This window comes from Anastrepha obliqua, chromosome 4 (genome assembly GCF_027943255.1).
Source record: "Anastrepha obliqua isolate idAnaObli1 chromosome 4, idAnaObli1_1.0, whole genome shotgun sequence".
NCBI lineage: Eukaryota > Metazoa > Arthropoda > Insecta > Diptera > Tephritidae > Anastrepha > Anastrepha obliqua.
In genome coordinates, this window is record NC_072895.1 from 44,268,829 (window position 1) to 44,285,450 (window position 16,622).

The 16,622-nt window shown below is 34.1% G+C and overlaps 2 protein-coding genes across 2 annotated transcripts; one reads left to right on the plus strand and one right to left on the minus strand.

Annotated features, from left to right (window-relative positions):
• Positions 1 to 352: 352 nt before the first annotated feature.
• Positions 353 to 5,931, plus strand: LOC129244836 (protein late bloomer). The gene is made up of 5 exons (XM_054882716.1): positions 353 to 563; positions 2,180 to 2,353; positions 2,452 to 2,607; positions 5,266 to 5,463; positions 5,533 to 5,931. Exons 1-5 carry the CDS (start codon positions 504 to 506, stop codon positions 5,689 to 5,691), a joined length of 747 nt encoding a protein of 248 aa, XP_054738691.1. The 5' UTR covers positions 353 to 503; the 3' UTR covers positions 5,692 to 5,931.
• A 1,415-nt stretch (positions 5,932 to 7,346) lies between these two features.
• On the minus strand, positions 7,347 to 14,265 carry LOC129244890 (protein late bloomer-like). Its single transcript, XM_054882787.1, has 5 exons — positions 13,920 to 14,265; positions 13,555 to 13,722; positions 10,616 to 10,771; positions 10,098 to 10,289; positions 7,347 to 7,468 (listed from the first exon to the last, which is right to left on the minus strand). The coding sequence occupies exons 1-5, from the start codon at positions 13,977 to 13,979 to the stop codon at positions 7,397 to 7,399; spliced, it is 648 nt and encodes a 215-aa protein (XP_054738762.1). The 5' UTR covers positions 13,980 to 14,265; the 3' UTR covers positions 7,347 to 7,396.
• Positions 14,266 to 16,622: the final 2,357 nt, after the last annotated feature.

Below are 16,622 nucleotides of genomic sequence, written 5' to 3' on the forward strand. Positions count from 1 at the left end.
GCGGGCCACTTTCGGTGCGTCTGCCCGGACTTCACTCGAATCAGGCTTAAGGTCTTTGACACTGATGTGTTAAGAAGCGACAACCTTGGCTCCTTGGCACCACAAAATATGCTCAGATTTCTTCGGAGGTCGAGTGAATTTAAAGAAAAGTAAAAAGGGAACCCGAGTACGGTAAATGAACTTAATTGTGTCTGAGTGCCGAACTTGCTAGTTGGTCCCGACAAAAGAAAAAAAAAACAAAAAAAAAAAAAAAACCGCCCGCTACAAAACCACTTTTCATAATACTGTTCGTTGGGCATACAAAGTAGAATAAAAATATCGCTCTGTGCCATTGACAAGTAATATTCAATATTTATTTCTTTACATAAAATTTTCTGACACCGGCTTCAGTTAATGTTTCGAGGCGTAAGGAAGCAAATCGTTTGCAATTCCAGACAATAAATATTTTTATTATTTTTTTACATTTAACGCGGCTTAATAGTGAAATTAAACTATAATATAAAATGAGTGTAATCTTGTCGGCAGTCAAGTGCTTCGTATTCGCTTTCAATTTCTTTAGTTTGGTGAGTAGGCAATAAAAGCCAAAAATAAAAATAAACAAAAAACAAGAAAACAAAAATAGCATGCAAAATTTATTCAGTTGTTCTCTCCAACTATATACAGTCAGCGTCAAAATAAAGTGTATTGATACATTTAGACTATTTTTTCTGTTTTTGTTAAATCAATTACTTTTTCATAAAAATATGGTTCGTACTACAACAACTACCATATAAAGCAAAGTTGCCAAATTTATATGAAATTTGTAAAATTTAGGCAAATTTTCATCAAAATTTTTACTCAGAATTTTTAGAAAAATTTCGGGTTGAATCTGGTTGAGTCAAATGCAAGTTTCAAGTAGTTAAAAAATCACTAATTTTTGGGAATTGTTTTCGGTTGCGGTGTTGTGCATTTTGTGCATTTAAAAAGGAACACACCACTGTGAACGCGTGATAATTACGTGATTTTCATGAATTTTTTTTATAAGTAGGAATGATTATTTGAGGATCGGACAGATTATAATTTACTCAACATATATTCAACTATACTAACACAAATTTTTATTAAAAAAAATTAAAAATTACAATTGTAAATAAAAAACCGATGCACCCTGATGGCCACGATAGAGGGATGAAAAATCATCTGAAAGCAAAAAACCTTCTTCTTAATTCTTAATCTATACATCAATGGTTATCCTCGTACGTGGCGGTTTTTTTTTATATATATTTTTGAGAAAATGGTGTAGGTTTGAAAAATGCTTTTGTGTTTTTACCCTTTTTTTGTTTTCGAAAGGCTTGAAAAAATATACATTTTTGGAATTTAATAAAACGGTTATGTACGACTGTAGCCAATACATGTAAAAAAATTAAAAAAAAAAAATTTAATCAGTTCATAAAACTTCGAGAAATCGGGAAACCGAGGCCACCGTGTTCAGAAGAGTCGTTTTGAGAAAAATGCGTTTAAAGTGTTCATTGGGCCGTTGTAACTCACTACCTGCACGTATTGTATTGGGTATAACCTCGTCCATTTTCAAGATTTTATGTTGAAATTTTTTTACATATTTTTGAATATATCTACTTTAAGAAAATGTAAAAAAAATCGATTTTTTTGAAAAATCAAAGTGGTGTTCCACCTTAATGCCTACTGCACATTTTTTTAAACACCAGCACCGCCAGCAGAAAAAAATTTCAAAAATCAAGGCAATTTTTGAATCACTTGAAACTTGCATAATAAAGTGCAAAGACCAAAAACCATAATTCTATGATCTATAAAACTGCATTCCCGCAATTTTTCTAGAAATTCTGAGTAAAAAGGTTGAAATGTTGATGAAAATTTGCCGAATTTTTACAAATTTTATACAAAAGTTCAAAACTTTGCTTTATGTGGTTCTTGTAGTATAGACTGTATTTTTATAAAAAATAATTGAACTTACAAAATAAATAAATAAATAGTCAAAACTTAGCAGTATGTGATGTACACTTTATTTTGACGCTGACGGTTTGAATGTACACGCACACTATTGCAATTAAAAATTTCACTTGTTGTGTTAGTGGCTGATTGACCTACATATATACGATTATTTTTGTTTGCTTATTATTTCATTTTTTGCACTTTTTCTTGTCTTTTTACCCTCTTTACTCAGATACTTGGCGTTTGCATTGTTTGCTTGAACACTTTCGGCTTGGAGTATGCCATACCGAATACGGACGAGCATACTTACTGCATAGTTGGTATCATTTTGGGGTCTTTTGTATGCATGGCCACGCTTTTTGGCTGTTACGGCGTCGTCTGTGAATCATTGGGCGTTAATGTGATTGTATGTGATGTGTTGTACATATAGTACATATGTATGTACATATGTTGAACGTTTGTTTATTTATAAAATTTTTATTTTCAAACATTTACGCACTAAAGTACTCGTTCTTCATGCTAATGTTGTTGGCGACGCAATTGCTACAAATGCAGACATATAAGCACCAGAAATTCTTCACGAATGCGTTGGATCTGCTGGAGGATGCCTGGGATGAAGTGGATGTGAATCCGGAGGCAATGGGTGCAGTGGAGATAAATGTGAGTGTGTATTTTTTTCTTTATTTATATAAGATTGTTGGTATTTTTTTTAATTCTTTTGCTTTTATTACGTTCTATTTGATGTTATAATACTTTATTTTGTTTTATTATGTTTTATTTTATTTTTTACTTGAGTTGATATTATTTTACTCCTTCTCTGTATATTCTACTTTATTTGATAGCATTTTAATTTAGTTAGCATTATGTTTTTAAGTTCATTTAATTTACTATTATTCTTAATTTTTATTTTACTTAAAAATGAAATTTGAAAGGTTGAGCCAAGAAGCACTGAGAGATTTGGTAGCTCCTAAAATACTCAGGCTAAAAAGCTCATTGTATTTAAAGCTCTGGAAAGTTAAAGGGTAGATAGTCAAATAGGAAAGGAGAGATGTAACAGAAGAAAAAATATAGAATAGAATAGAGGAATGGAGGTAGTTAGACCTGTGAGATTTTTCCAGATCCTTTGATAAATCTGAAAATATCCTCCAGTTTGAGAGAACGAATTTTACTTGTTCCTTAACTTGTTCATAACCTTGTTCTAGCAAATGCGGGACACTCACAGAGAAAATGCTCAGTGCCATCCGCCTCCTCCAAGCAAGACAGGCAAATGGGGACCTCAATGATTCCAATGGTGGACATACGCTTTTTTGTTTTTTGTTTTGTTAACCCGATCCTATTTGAGCTAGCCTAAATTTAACCAGGAAATTTTAACAGGAAAGAAAAGATTTCCGGGATCAGTAGAGTAGAAAAAAAATTTAACTTTTATATAAATTATATAGATAACTATCTACTATTAGACACAATAAATCCGTTTCAACGAATTTTGTGTTTTCTAGGTAGAAATAACTCCGAAAAGTTAAATTTGCTTCGACGAGTTGATATTGCCAACAGAGAAATTTGGCGATCCCAAAGGGTCTAACATTTTAACCCTTATACAAAGACATTAAAGGGTTACATGGGTTTCGTCGGGTAAAAAAAAGCTAATTTAAATTTTTTTTTCCATGGAAAAAATTATTTATTTAATTCAAACTTTTTTCTGTCTTATAGATACATATTTAAAGAATAATGTCTGAAATTTAAAAAAAAAAAATTAAAACTCCGCCAATGTGACGTCATTTCCAGTGACCCCTCGAAAAAATGGTGCGCCCGCGTTGTCAGAATAACTCCTGACAGGATCATCAAAAATGAAAAAACAAAAATAAGTGTTTTAGTTAAGATCATAAATTCGGGCGGCCGCCGTAGCCGAATGGATTGGTGCGTGACTACCATTCGGTTTTCAGAGAGAGAACGTTGGTTCGAATCTCGGTGAAAGACTAAAATAAATAAAAAAGTGTTTCTAATAGCGGTCGCCCCTCGGCAAACCTCCGAGTGTATTTCTGCCATGAAAAAACTCCTCATAAAAAACCATTTGCAATTCGGAGTCGGCTTAAAACTTTACACCCCTCCATTTGTGGGACAACATCAAGACACACACCACAAATAGGAGGAGGAGCTCATCCAAACACCCAAAAAGAGAGTACGCGCCAATTATATATATATACGTACATATATAAACTCGTGCTCGAACGAAGGAAAGAAAAACAAAGTAAAATTGGAATTTTGGCAGACATTTTTCCAAAAAAATGAAAATTTCGGTCAAATTTGCTTGACATTTTGCTTTTTTTTTTAATAGTTGTCATTGAAAAAAAATCCTTTGTTCAAGCACAAGTAAATTGTTTCTCGAACACCTGTGTAAAATTTCATCAAGATCGGTTAAGTAGTTTTCGAGAACATTTGACAACCGACTTTAAAAACACGGTTCCGAGAAAAACGCGTTTAAAGTTTTGAGTAACAATAAAAGTGGCTTGCAGCGCACACCTTCCAAAGGCTGTATCTCCGAAACCTTTATTCAGATCAACATGAAAATTTAGGATATTATTCTTGAGATATTGTAGAAATTAATAAGCAAAAAAATCGATTTTTTGAACCCACGAAACCCGTGTAACCCCTTAAATCATTTAGTTTGATATGCAGAAATGACCCAAGCCCTTCTTTCACAATGTGCACAAAATTAATGGCGGTATATACATATTAACAGTACCTCTTTAGAGAAAATGGAGAGGCATAGTACATTGAAAACACTTAAGTTTTTTTGTTGCAGTAAATGAGCGATTTGTAAATACATATATGCTTCTTACTTAGCTACTTTTTATTCCATTCATACTAATTATTTTTTTTTTTCGGAATCAAATAATTGTTTTTATTTAATTGTATTTTATTCTCTTTTGAAAAATTTGGGTTTTTATCAATATTGTTTTGATCTTTTATTGTAATTTACTCTATTTTAATATAAAATTTTTTTGTCTATTTTATTCAATTTAATCAATTTTTTCTCTACTTTGACCTATTTTTCTGTAATTTACTTTAATTTTATTTTCTTTTAATTTAATAATTTTATTTTATTTTTATGTTTTTGTGAATCTTAGTCAATTTAATTTCTTTTTCTCTCTTTTGATTTATTTTGTTGTAATTCACTTCATTTTATTTTAATTCGATTTTTTTTTCAATTTTAATTTTATTCAATGTGGTAAATTTTTTTAACAATATACATTTTTCTTCTGTATTCTTTCCCTTGAGCATTTTCCTTATATTTATATTTATTTTGTTATCATCCAACAGTATCACTGCTGTGGTCTCTATAATGCCAATGATTACAAGTACAGACGTATGTCAATACCTTCGAGCTGTTATCGCTACCAAAATTCCACGCTTGAAACGAATTTATTTTCTCGCGGCTGCGTTGAGGCAATGGAAACCTCGTATCATAAAACAATGGAGCGTGAAAATATTTTCAACTGGTCGCTGTTGATCAGTGAAGTAAGTGAAGGCTTATTATCGCCGCACAAGTTGGAATAATAATTTTATTTCGTTCCATTTTTATTACAGTGCGCTGTTTTCCTTTATTCGTGCGTTTTGAGCCTTTTGCTTTTCAAACGCCATCGCTCACCCGATCGCACACGCAATGCAGAGGATGGTTATGTGGCTCAACAGCCGGTGCCGCCCCTAAACCATGTCAACTCGCGGACCCACTTGCTATCCAATTAATGTAAATGCCAACAACAGTAAAAAAAACGAATGCAGAAAATTTAATGAAATGGCATTTAGTTGTTCATAAAATTAATGTATAAAAATTAGAGTTATAAATTTTTTATAAATATAAATTCCTAGTACATTTTTGTAGAGTTATGTAAGACATATTTATATATACACATACTTATATACAAAATGTAAATTCATGTCATCCTTCATATCCTTCTCATTACTCTTAAATATAGTATAAATTTTTTGTATTGTACAGTTACATAAATATGTACATTGTAGTCTACATTATTGCGATTCAACTATTTTTTAATAAAACAAATTTAATAGAAATACAGTGGAATTAAATATTGGTTTGTTTTTCAGATAAAATTTAATTAATAATGGTCTATTAATTAGTTCGTGCGGTTTTACAACAGATGGCGTAACTTGATTATTATTCCATCGATCCACATTTCCAAACATTCATTGGAGAGCTACTGTCGTAAGGCACAAACGTCAGTATAAGTTTTTTATTTGAAGCGTAAACAACAATATTTTTACCACACTTGAAAATGTCGAATTTCGTGCCAAATAATGTGTTTTTGCGGGGAATTCTTTAATATGAAGAAAAAAGCAGCCGAAAGTCATCGTATCTTGGTGGAAGTTTATGGTGAGCATGCTCTAGCTGAGCGAACGTGCCAGAAGTGGTTTGCACGCTTTAAAAGTGGTGATTTTGGCTTGGAAGACGAAGAACGCGAGGGTGCGCCGCCAAAGTTCATGGATACCGAATTGGAGGAATTGCTCGATCAAGATCCGGCTCAAACGCAAGAAGAGGTTGCAAAAACTTTGGGAGTTGATCAATCAACCATTTCCAAACGTTTAAAAGCCATGGGAATGATCCGAAAGGTAGGCCATTGGGTGCCGTATGAATTGAAGCCAAGAGACGTTGAACGCCGTTTTATGGCATGCGAACAACTGCTTCAACGGCACAAAAGAAAGGGTTTTTTGCATCGAATTGTGACTGGCGATGAAAAGTGGGTCCATTACGACAATCCAAAACGTCGGGCAACGTATGGATACCCTGGCCATGCTTCAACATCGACGTCGGCGCAGAATATTCATGGCCTGAAGGTTATGCTGTGTATCTGGTGGGACCAGCTGGGTGTTGTGTATTATGAGCTACTGAAACCGAATGAAACGATTACGGGGGATGTCTACCGACGAAAATTGATGCGTTTGAGCCGAGCACTGCGAGAAAAACGGCCGCAATACGCCGATAGACACGACAAAGTTATTTTGCAACATGACAATGCTCGGCCACATGTTGCACAAGTGGCCAAAACATACTTAGAAACGCTCAAATGGGATGTCCTACCCCACCTGCCGTATAGTCCAGACCTTGCGCCATCCGATTACTATCTCTTCCGATCGATGCAACATGGCCTGGCTGACCAGCACTTCCGTAATTACGATGAAGTCAAAAAATGGATCGATTCGTGGATTGCGGCAAAACCGACCGAATTTTTCACAAAGGGAATCCGTGAATTGCCAGAAAGATGGGAAAAAGTAGTAGTAAGCGATGGACAATACTTTGAATATTAAATTTGTAACCATTTTACGTCAATAAAGTTTCAAATTTCGAAAAAAAACCGCACGAACTTATTAATAGTCCTATAGTTAAATTTAAATGCTAAACTTGAAAAAAAATAAATAAATATTAGTTATATTATTAAAATTCTTCATACTCTCCTGTTCGATGATATATTAAAGTGAGTGTGATTGAAAATATTAAAGCTAGCAGCTGAAAGAAAAAGAAAAGAAAAGGTTTATCAAAGTATGAATCTGTTCATACGTTTCAACGAGATAGTAATAATGATGGAGTACAAACGTGACTGATTTAGGTTAAGTTTCTTTTAAGTTTTTTGGTGCAAGGGGGCACAACAAAAACAAGGAAAAAAGCTGTCAAAGCAAGCCGACCAGCTACAAAGCAAGCCGACCAGTTTCGAAGCATGTAGCGCCAATATATTCACGGGGGACTAGTGAGATGTTTCCGATAAGAGAAACTGGTGAGAACTGAGGTTGACTAACGAGATCTAAAACGCTTACACGTTCATATGTATATGAGGCTTGGTGTACTAGTTACCCGTAGTAGAAATACCACATTTGAGTAAAGGGAAAAAGAAAACCTTGGGAAAAAATTTACTAACATTTTATGATTTATAATCTAACTACAGCAGCTGATGCCGACATTTTAGAAGTGCTACGAAACAATATAAATAAAAAATATAAATGCGCTGAAAGCACGAAAGCATAAAAAAATTGATAACTTCTCAATTTGGGTCATCAATAATCCATTCAGCAATCAGCCAGTCCTCTTCAAATATATTTCATAAAGGAAACATCGCCGATTCTGCAATAAACATTCCATCTTTCGAAGTCTCTCTTAAGTTCGAAATAGAGTCGTCCTTCATTTCCCTTTGTTTACTGTCCACCATCTAGCAATCCCCAGTAAAATCACTGCTTATATGAAAAAATGTATCATTATTTATATGGCAGTTATCCACACCAGATAGGAAATTTCAGCAGTGCTTCATCAAGGTATTACTTTAGGCTTTTTACAGAGGAGGAAATATATAATTTGCCTAAGTAGGTCGCTAAAAACCATGTCTGTTGAAAATTCCACATCAGAACATCTTTTTTCGGTCATCCCGGCTGTACATAGGTGTTAATTCGGAAAATATACGAATATTTCAAACCTTACGATGCCAGGTCGCTTTCTCGAAAACGTCTAAGAACAAAGACTCGAGTTATGTCAGTCACAAATTTGGGGTAATCGTTTATTTTCTCGCCATTATGAGTTCGCAGGGGGAACCGCGCTTCGTGTGGTGTGACTATTAAATAAAAAGACTAACTCTGTAAAATATGTATTGTGATTTTTTATTTATTATTATATTTATATACTTTTATATTTTTTATTTATTTAGTTCTATCATCTTTAGTATCCCTTTATACCCTTTCTTCTCTCCCTCCAATGCTTCTTGTGAAAAGATGTCTACGGAATACGATGGCTACAAATTTGCGCAAATAAGAATGAGTTTGACAAAAGAGCAGATATACAATGCCGATGAGTCTGACTTATTTTGGAAGCTCTTACCCAATAAAACTCTTGTGCGCTCAAAAAAAGCTTCAGCTCCGGGGCATAATAACGTTGCTTGCTTGTACAAATGCTGGTGGAAATCATAAGGTATAAATAATGGTTATTGGGAAATCGAGCATTCAATATATGCTTAGATTGGGCACAGCAAACAATGCTTGCTTAAACGATATTACGACGCTGCAGAGGCTCAGAAGCCAAAATCGAATATTCTCTTGATTTCAGATGAAACTTATTGATTTAAAATGTATTGGATTAATATAGTAAAAATTAATGATTTGGATTGCTGTCAGTTAAAAAAAATGCCTCAATACTTGCAACAACCGCGAAACTTACACCGAGCGCGGTTTTCATTACGTGCAAGAATCGAGTTTCTACTGTATATACAAACTTTCTCCGGGCATAAAACACCAATTCATAAAAACAGTTTTTTTCAAATGGCGGTCGCTCTTCGGCAGACAAGTCTCCGATTGTATTTCTGCCATGAAAAAGCTCATCACAAAACAATATCTGCCGTTCGGAGACGGGTCAGGATGCATCCCATAAATAGGAGAGGGTCTCGACCAAACATCCAATAAAGGGTGCAAGCGACAATTTGATACTTAAAATCATTAGAAAAAAATGAATGTAAACTTTTCTGCAAATTTAAAAAAAAAAAATAGTGTGCCCCTGTATGCCACTTAAGAATACATAAAAAATACAGTTTTTAATTATGTAAATACATCTATGTATGCACAGGGTGAGCCAAATAAGACCTACTAATGTTAAGCACAAATAACTTTTTTATTTTTTGACATATTTATTTTTCTCTTTTTGTATGTTATAATTGAATTGTTGGAAATTTATTATGGAACCCTACAGTACAACACAAAGCCACACAAATTGATTTTTTAAATAATGTTTTGATGTCGGATGAAGCGCATTTCCATTTATGAGGTTATGTCAACAAACCAAACTGTAGATTGTGGGGCTCTGAAAATCCAAGGGTAACATACCAACATCAGTTGCACCCATCTAAATGTACTGTTTGGTGCGGTGTAATGGCCGCTAGAGTTATCAGTCCATATTTCTTCGAAAATGAGGATGAAACGCTTCAGGAGCTTTTTATAGAACATTGACTGAAAACTGTTTGCGGCCAATGGCGGAGCATTATCCTAATTTGTGGTTTCAACAAGATGGAGCAACTGCGCATACTGCTAGGCAAACTATGGACCTTAGTATGGACATTAGTAGGTCTTATTTGGCCCACCCTGTACATAAGTATTTGCATGCCTACCTGCGTCGCGGTCAGAAGAAATCCAGCGATGGTCAACGCATTACTTGCCCGATAAGCGGCGAATTTCACTTTTTCCAAACAGCCATCAGTGTAGTAAATCCAGGCGTCGTTTTCCGTATAAAAACAACTGGCAGGCAGTGGCATATTCGCAGACGTGTAATCACTGTAATTATTTAGACCACAGCAGTGGAACTGCAAATGTGAGATAAAAAATAAGCAAAACAAAACAAAAACAATGGTTATGCTTAAAATCATTTAATTCATTAAGCACTCAAATGGCATCATTTAACAGGCCAAATCTTTCTTTAACAACAAAATGGATTTTAGGTGTTATTTTCAGTTTAATTTTTGTAGAAATTCACTAATCGTGAAGCATTTTAAAGTCAATTTATATATTTTATGGAATACAAAGCTTGTGGAAAAAAAGCTGTTTGACTAAACTTCTAATTTTTTATGGCGGCATATTTTTTTGCATTCAGAACTCACTTAAATTTATTTACTTTGACTTTTGCACTTACCCGACTTTCAATACTGGCCATTGGACCTTCGCTCACCAATTCCCTTTCCCAAAGCAACTCAATGTCTTCTACTGTAGCAGTAACTATATTTCTCGCTTGGAAATGCGTTACAATGTACATTTGGATGATGAATAGAATTGTAAACAAAGCGCAATACTTCAAAGAAATAAAATTGAATAATGTAATTTGCATGCAGTTTCATTCTAGACATATGTATCTAATAGTGGTACTTGTATATACAGCATGTGCAACTCAGCTAAAGAGTAAAAGGTAAATATTTAGGGTATTCAAGTACTCAATCTAAAGAAGGTCCATTTGAGATATGGTAAGGATCTCCCTCTTTCGCTATTGGACCAAATAATTTGGTTGTAATCTCTTCCTCCATTTGTGGAACAACATCAAGACGCATGTCACAAATAGGAGGAGGAGCTCGACCAATCACTCAAAAAGGGTGTACGTAATAACTTCTTGGTGCTCTTGTCGTTTCTCGAATTCGCCTTGACGTATTTGACCTATATTTTTTAAGAAGACAGCACTGAATATAACTCATATTTTTTTTTATGTGAGTGAGCCATACGATAAGCTTCTAATAATTTTATACATAGGTACCTTTATTATAATTGTATGATATTATATAAGCGTAATAAGGCGCATTGAACTTCAAACTAAATAGTGGTCCAGTGGCGGGTAATGTTAAGCCTCCTTCTGCTACGAAAAAGCTCCTCATAAAACATAAACATCTGCCGTTTGGAGGCGGCATTAAACATGGCATGCATTGCTTGTCGGTCTTTTTATGATAATAGTGGATTGAAGCCGCGGGAGCCGGTGGACTGCCGGCTGAACTATTCAAACATAGTGACGAGAAGCTGGTAAGGTGCATGCATCAGCTCCAGATATTCACAATACCCCAAGTCTTGGAAAATACCCATGAAAGAAGAATCGACACGCACCATATTTTTGGCGATTTTAAAGCTGCATTCTACAGCACGAAAAGGAGTTTCCTATATGCCGCGATGTGTGAATTTGGTATCCTCGCAGAACTAATATGGCTATGCAAAATGACGTTGTTCAATACCAGCAGCGCGGTCAGAATTGGGAGGGATCTCTCAGAGCCGTTTGATACCAAACGAGACAGGGTGACTCGCTGTCGTGTGACTTCTTTAACCTGATATTGGAGAGTATCGTACTAGTCGCAGAACTTAATCGCTCAGGCACAATATTTTATAAGAGCGTACAGTTGTTGGCGTATGCCGAAGATATTGCCAAGAAGAAGAAGAAGTGGATTGACTCGGTAGTCGCAAATGACGAAGATGTTGATGCTTGTATTGTTACAAACACAGGATAACAATATAAGTGAAATTAAAGCAGTTTTATGCGTACCCTCTTTAGGGTTAGAGCTAATTCTTTTAAAATGGCATGCCCAGAGACGAACAACTGATCCCTATAACGAATGAATTTTTGAAGTCCGGATTACGCCATGAGTGGATGCTGTGTGCCAGCCTTTATAAGATTCTGGTTGGTCATGTCAGCCCACAGTCAGCTTGCATATCAGAAAGAATTTAGCATTCATCCGAGTATGTACCGGGTAGTACCGACATTGGGGTAGATTACAGTGGAAAACTATGTATACCTGTATATATAGTATATAATATAAGGGTGTAAACTCTTCCAATTTGTGATGTGTATCTTTCACGACGCCTCCGGACGGCAGATGATTGATGATTTGTACCCACAGCGCATTTTGAACACATATAATTTTCTTTTTTTGTATTTCGTTGCCTCCAAAGAGGACTTCCTACACACTGAAAGTTTAGCCTTGGCTAATATCTTTTCTCTAGTAAGTTCAGCTGGGCTCAGTTCAAAGTTCTTCTGCCCGCAAATGCAAATTTGAACGCGCGGTAGGTATTATAGTGATAATCGGTGAAATAAGATTTCGGGACTACGATTTTGAAGTTCACTCCTCTCCTCTAAGAATAGTCCCATCATATGCTTTCTGGAGACTAATGTGATGGTTTAGGCGCTAAGATAGCCTGTCTATATCACTACCACCAAAGCGAATGGATAAAATCGACGGCGGGTAAAAATTTGTCAATGACTACAGCGTGAACGTGTTATCTGATAGTACGTCTAGTTTATTTTCCTCCTACCTTTTACAGTGGTTTATTTGCCGTCTCTTTTTAAAAAATTAAATAAAATGTCTTCATTTCAAAAACAACTCCATTTTTTTCGATACGCTATGACACTTCTGGTTCTATTTTACTGGATTGAATCACTTTTGCACTATTTACATAACATTGATCTTTACAAATTTGTCACCAAGTCAACTCTTATTCAATTATTAAACTCAATGCGCAATATATCGATTGTTCGATGATGGTGTAGCATCCCGCTGCGCTAGCTTGTTTAAATATACGCGCACAAAAAGTCGGGAATTATGACTCTATAATCAAATCATCGTTTCTAGTAACATTTTCAAATTTAATAGTTTACTGATGCTATAAATCCCAGAGGCTCGCGGATATATTGATTTATATGCGTAGATTACGTAGTTTTTTCTCACAGAAATCTCATAGAGGCCGTTTTCCGGCAAATCTCTGGGTGCTTTTCTGCTACCAAAAGGTTGCTCATAAAAAAACATTTACCTTTTAAAGGCGACATAAAGTAATTTGAACAATTCGCACTCTTTTTTTTCAAATAAGTTTGTAGTATTTTCAAGACATGTTCAGCCGTAAAGCAATTAACAATATTGCATGGAGGTACCTATGATGCCGACTGCAAGTTAAGATTTACAGATACCTATATTTGGACCCCCCTATATTATGTATACCTATATTTTTTACAATTGCATGCAAAGTGTACGGTATGCAGTTATTTTTATAAAAGTTTTAATTACATATCGTACTTTTATGTACTTTTTAAAGCAACATTCCCATTCTTACCAACCACATCATCGCTGTTTTCGGTGGACTAATAGCGCTATAGCCCACCAAAGCTGCCACAGCCGTTAGCAGACCCACCAGTAAGCCAAATAGGCAATAAATCAAATGCGTATTCTGTACGGAATCCATGAAGATCACGCAAATTAAGGCCGTAATCAAACCAACGACCTGTAAATATTTTCACACAAAAAATTAACAGCAACATCACAAAGCAGAATAGTAAAATAAATGAGCAGTTATAAATAAACTGTTAGTTTCGTAATAAATTGAGAATTAGAGCAGATTTGAAGTTATCAGTAAAGTCGGTCACAGTCCACAAATAAACCCACGCACATACGCACGCACTCACTCACTTACTTACTTACCAAGCCAAGCGTGTTAGCACACCAAAAGAGGTGTTTAACTAAAGAAATCGCCCAAATCATTTCTATTTTAATTAAGTATTTACTTGATTTTTTATATTGTTTTTGTTTTTATTTTTTTAATTTTTATACAATATTTTATTTGTTTATTTATTTTTTCTTATTGGCATTCTTTGATAATTAAACACTTTCTGGCTTTAGATATAATTGTTTGTTGCTGTTTTGTTTTTAATTCACGAACACGATTAATTTACTTTATTATTAGGCTAATGTTTTTCGCACTGAGTTTCCCATGCATTTGTTCTTATTGGACTAAAACCGTTTCGCCGATTTAAAGCGTGAAGTTTACTCACTTCAAATTACTAAAATAAACTAAAACATTTTGCAAATCCCTCTTGAAACATAAATACATATACATACATACATACGAGGGTTGTTTGAAAAATCCGTGCAAAAATAAAAACTGCTCAATTGTTTGGGGTAAGCCTTTTTTTTATTTTTCGACATAGTTTACTTTAAGTTTTTACACTTCGTTCAACGCTATTCTAGTTTGTTGATCCCTTCCGATTAATAAAATTTGTTCAGGTCTGAAAAATAGCCATTCTTTTGTGCATTCACCTCCTCGTTTGAATAAAATCTTTTTCGCGCCGGTCATTTCTTCAAATTAGGGGACAAATAGTAGGGAATAAGAGCGAGCCAAGTCTGGAGAATAGAGGGTAAGTGTCACGAGTTGCAACCCTATTTCCATTAATTTTGCGAGCACAACTGCTGAGGAGAAAGCTGCTGCGTTGCCGTGATGGAAAAGTTAAATCACTCGACTTCCTCCATTCAAACAAATACCAAACATAAATAAATAGACCGAACTGGTTGAAATTTGGTGTATGTTCTCCCAAGAGATGCTACTAACTAAACATAACCTCGATACGCACCAGTAGTGCCACCGCTCTGACTTTGCACGGACTTTTCAAACGTCTCTCGCAAGTATGTACTATGTGATTTCCCGTGTAATGCATGCCGATAACTTCAATACTCGTAAGAAGTCTTTGTGATGGTATTTACCAACTGTTGCGTCACCTACATGCGGCATAACTGACTAACGGTTGATATGAAGCAGTTTTAAAATATTCTCGAAATTTTACTTGGATAGTTTTTGTAAAACTGAAAAATATCAATAAAAAGTTTGGAATTGCAAAATATGTATTTGAAGCTTTGAAATATAAATAGGTAATTTTGTTAGGTTAAGTTGATGTTGCCATGAAAGGTTACCGAATTAAAAAAAAACTCTTAAAGAATTCAAACGTCGATTCTATAAAATTCACTGATTGTTGTATCTTTATATTTATTAGACCACTATGAAATGCAACACAACAGATCGGTAAGCAAATTTAAAGCAGTCTTTTTTATTTATAGTTTTATTTTAATTTTTTTTTATTTTTTATTTAAATATTTTTTTATTTTTTTGTACTTAATTTTACTTTTTACCTCTAATTGTTTTTATTGCTTATTTATATTGTTTATAATTTTATTTTAATTTTTTTTAATATTTTTATTTTATGTATTTTTAAATTAACTTTTTTTAATTTTTTAATTATAATTTTGTATTTTTTTTTGTACTTAATTTTATTTGTTTACCTCTAATTGTTTTTATTGTTTATTTATTTTGTTATGTTTTTTACTTATTTTTGAATTTAATTTTTTATTTACTTTGTTATGTTTTTTTCTTATTTTTTTATTTTTGTTATTTTAATTTAAATTTTTTATTTATTTGTTTATGTTTTTACTTGTTTTTTTTAATTTAATTAAGTTTTATTACAGGTGCACTATATATAGTATATTAAGTGTTATCATCATCATCATCATCATAGCATCACAGTTCGGGCTGAACCATTGCTTCCGTTACAATTCACCTCCACGTCACTCAGTCATCAACTTTTCATATGATATCAGATATGCCCATGGCTCCAAAGTCACCTTCGATGTCATTTCACCATCTATTTCTGGGCTGGTCCCTTCTTCTGTCGCCTTATGGATTTGTTTCGAAGATCTTTTTTAGAGTTCTGTCGTTGCTCATGCGTAAGATGTGACCATACCATCAAATCCTTTGCACTTTGATGTATCTGATTACATTTGCATCCCTGATATATGTGTCTAACTCGTCGTTGTACCGAATGTGGTAAGTAACGTCTTCAAGTCGCATAGGTCCATATATTTTTCTCAGAATCTTTCTTTCAGTACTATATCTGATTTAAACTCTTCAGCAAATGTTTTAAAAAAACATGAAGTATTCATATCAAATATCTCTCTCGAGGAGCTACGGGTCAAAATTTCAATTCTCCTTCGAAGTTATTAAATAGAGAGCGTTAGAAACACATTTTAGCTGCTTTGAATAAAATAAGCAGACGCGGGTTAAGTTCTTGAAATGTGCATATTTGACAAAACAAAAAAAAAACAAATCATTCGAATTATGTTAATGGCCAATAATACTGGGCCACCACATAATTATTTATAACATCAGGGTGATACAAAATGGGTTAAAAGCAGAGTTTTAAAATACATAATGCTAGTTTCCTAACAAAACTATTGATATGAGTCTATCATAAATTTGATAATAAAACAAACATCAAAAATTAATTTCTTCAGTGAAAAACCATAAAAAAAGCTAATATTGTTGTACGACAGTGCCACCTAGCGGAAGCTTTAGGCAAA

Bases quoted from the DNA above. Each gene is read 5' to 3' on its own strand.
- LOC129244836 (XM_054882716.1), top strand. From the start codon at position 504: ATGAGTGTAATCTTGTCGGCAGTCAAGTGCTTCGTATTCGCTTTCAAT. The intron at 564-2,179 runs GTGAGTAGGCAA...CTCTTTACTCAG, and splicing joins CTTTCAATTTCTTTAGTTTG to ATACTTGGCGTTTGCATTGT. The intron at 5,464-5,532 runs GTAAGTGAAGGC...TTTTTATTACAG, and splicing joins GGTCGCTGTTGATCAGTGAA to TGCGCTGTTTTCCTTTATTC.
- LOC129244890 (XM_054882787.1), bottom strand. From the start codon at position 13,979: ATGATTTGGGCGATTTCTTTAGTTAAACACCTCTTTTGGTGTGCTAAC. The intron at 10,772-13,554 runs GTAAGAATGGGA...ATTTCTTTGAAG, and splicing joins AAACAGCGATGATGTGGTTG to TATTGCGCTTTGTTTACAAT. The intron at 10,290-10,615 runs GTAAGTGCAAAA...TCACATTTGCAG, and splicing joins TGGCCAGTATTGAAAGTCGG to TTCCACTGCTGTGGTCTAAA.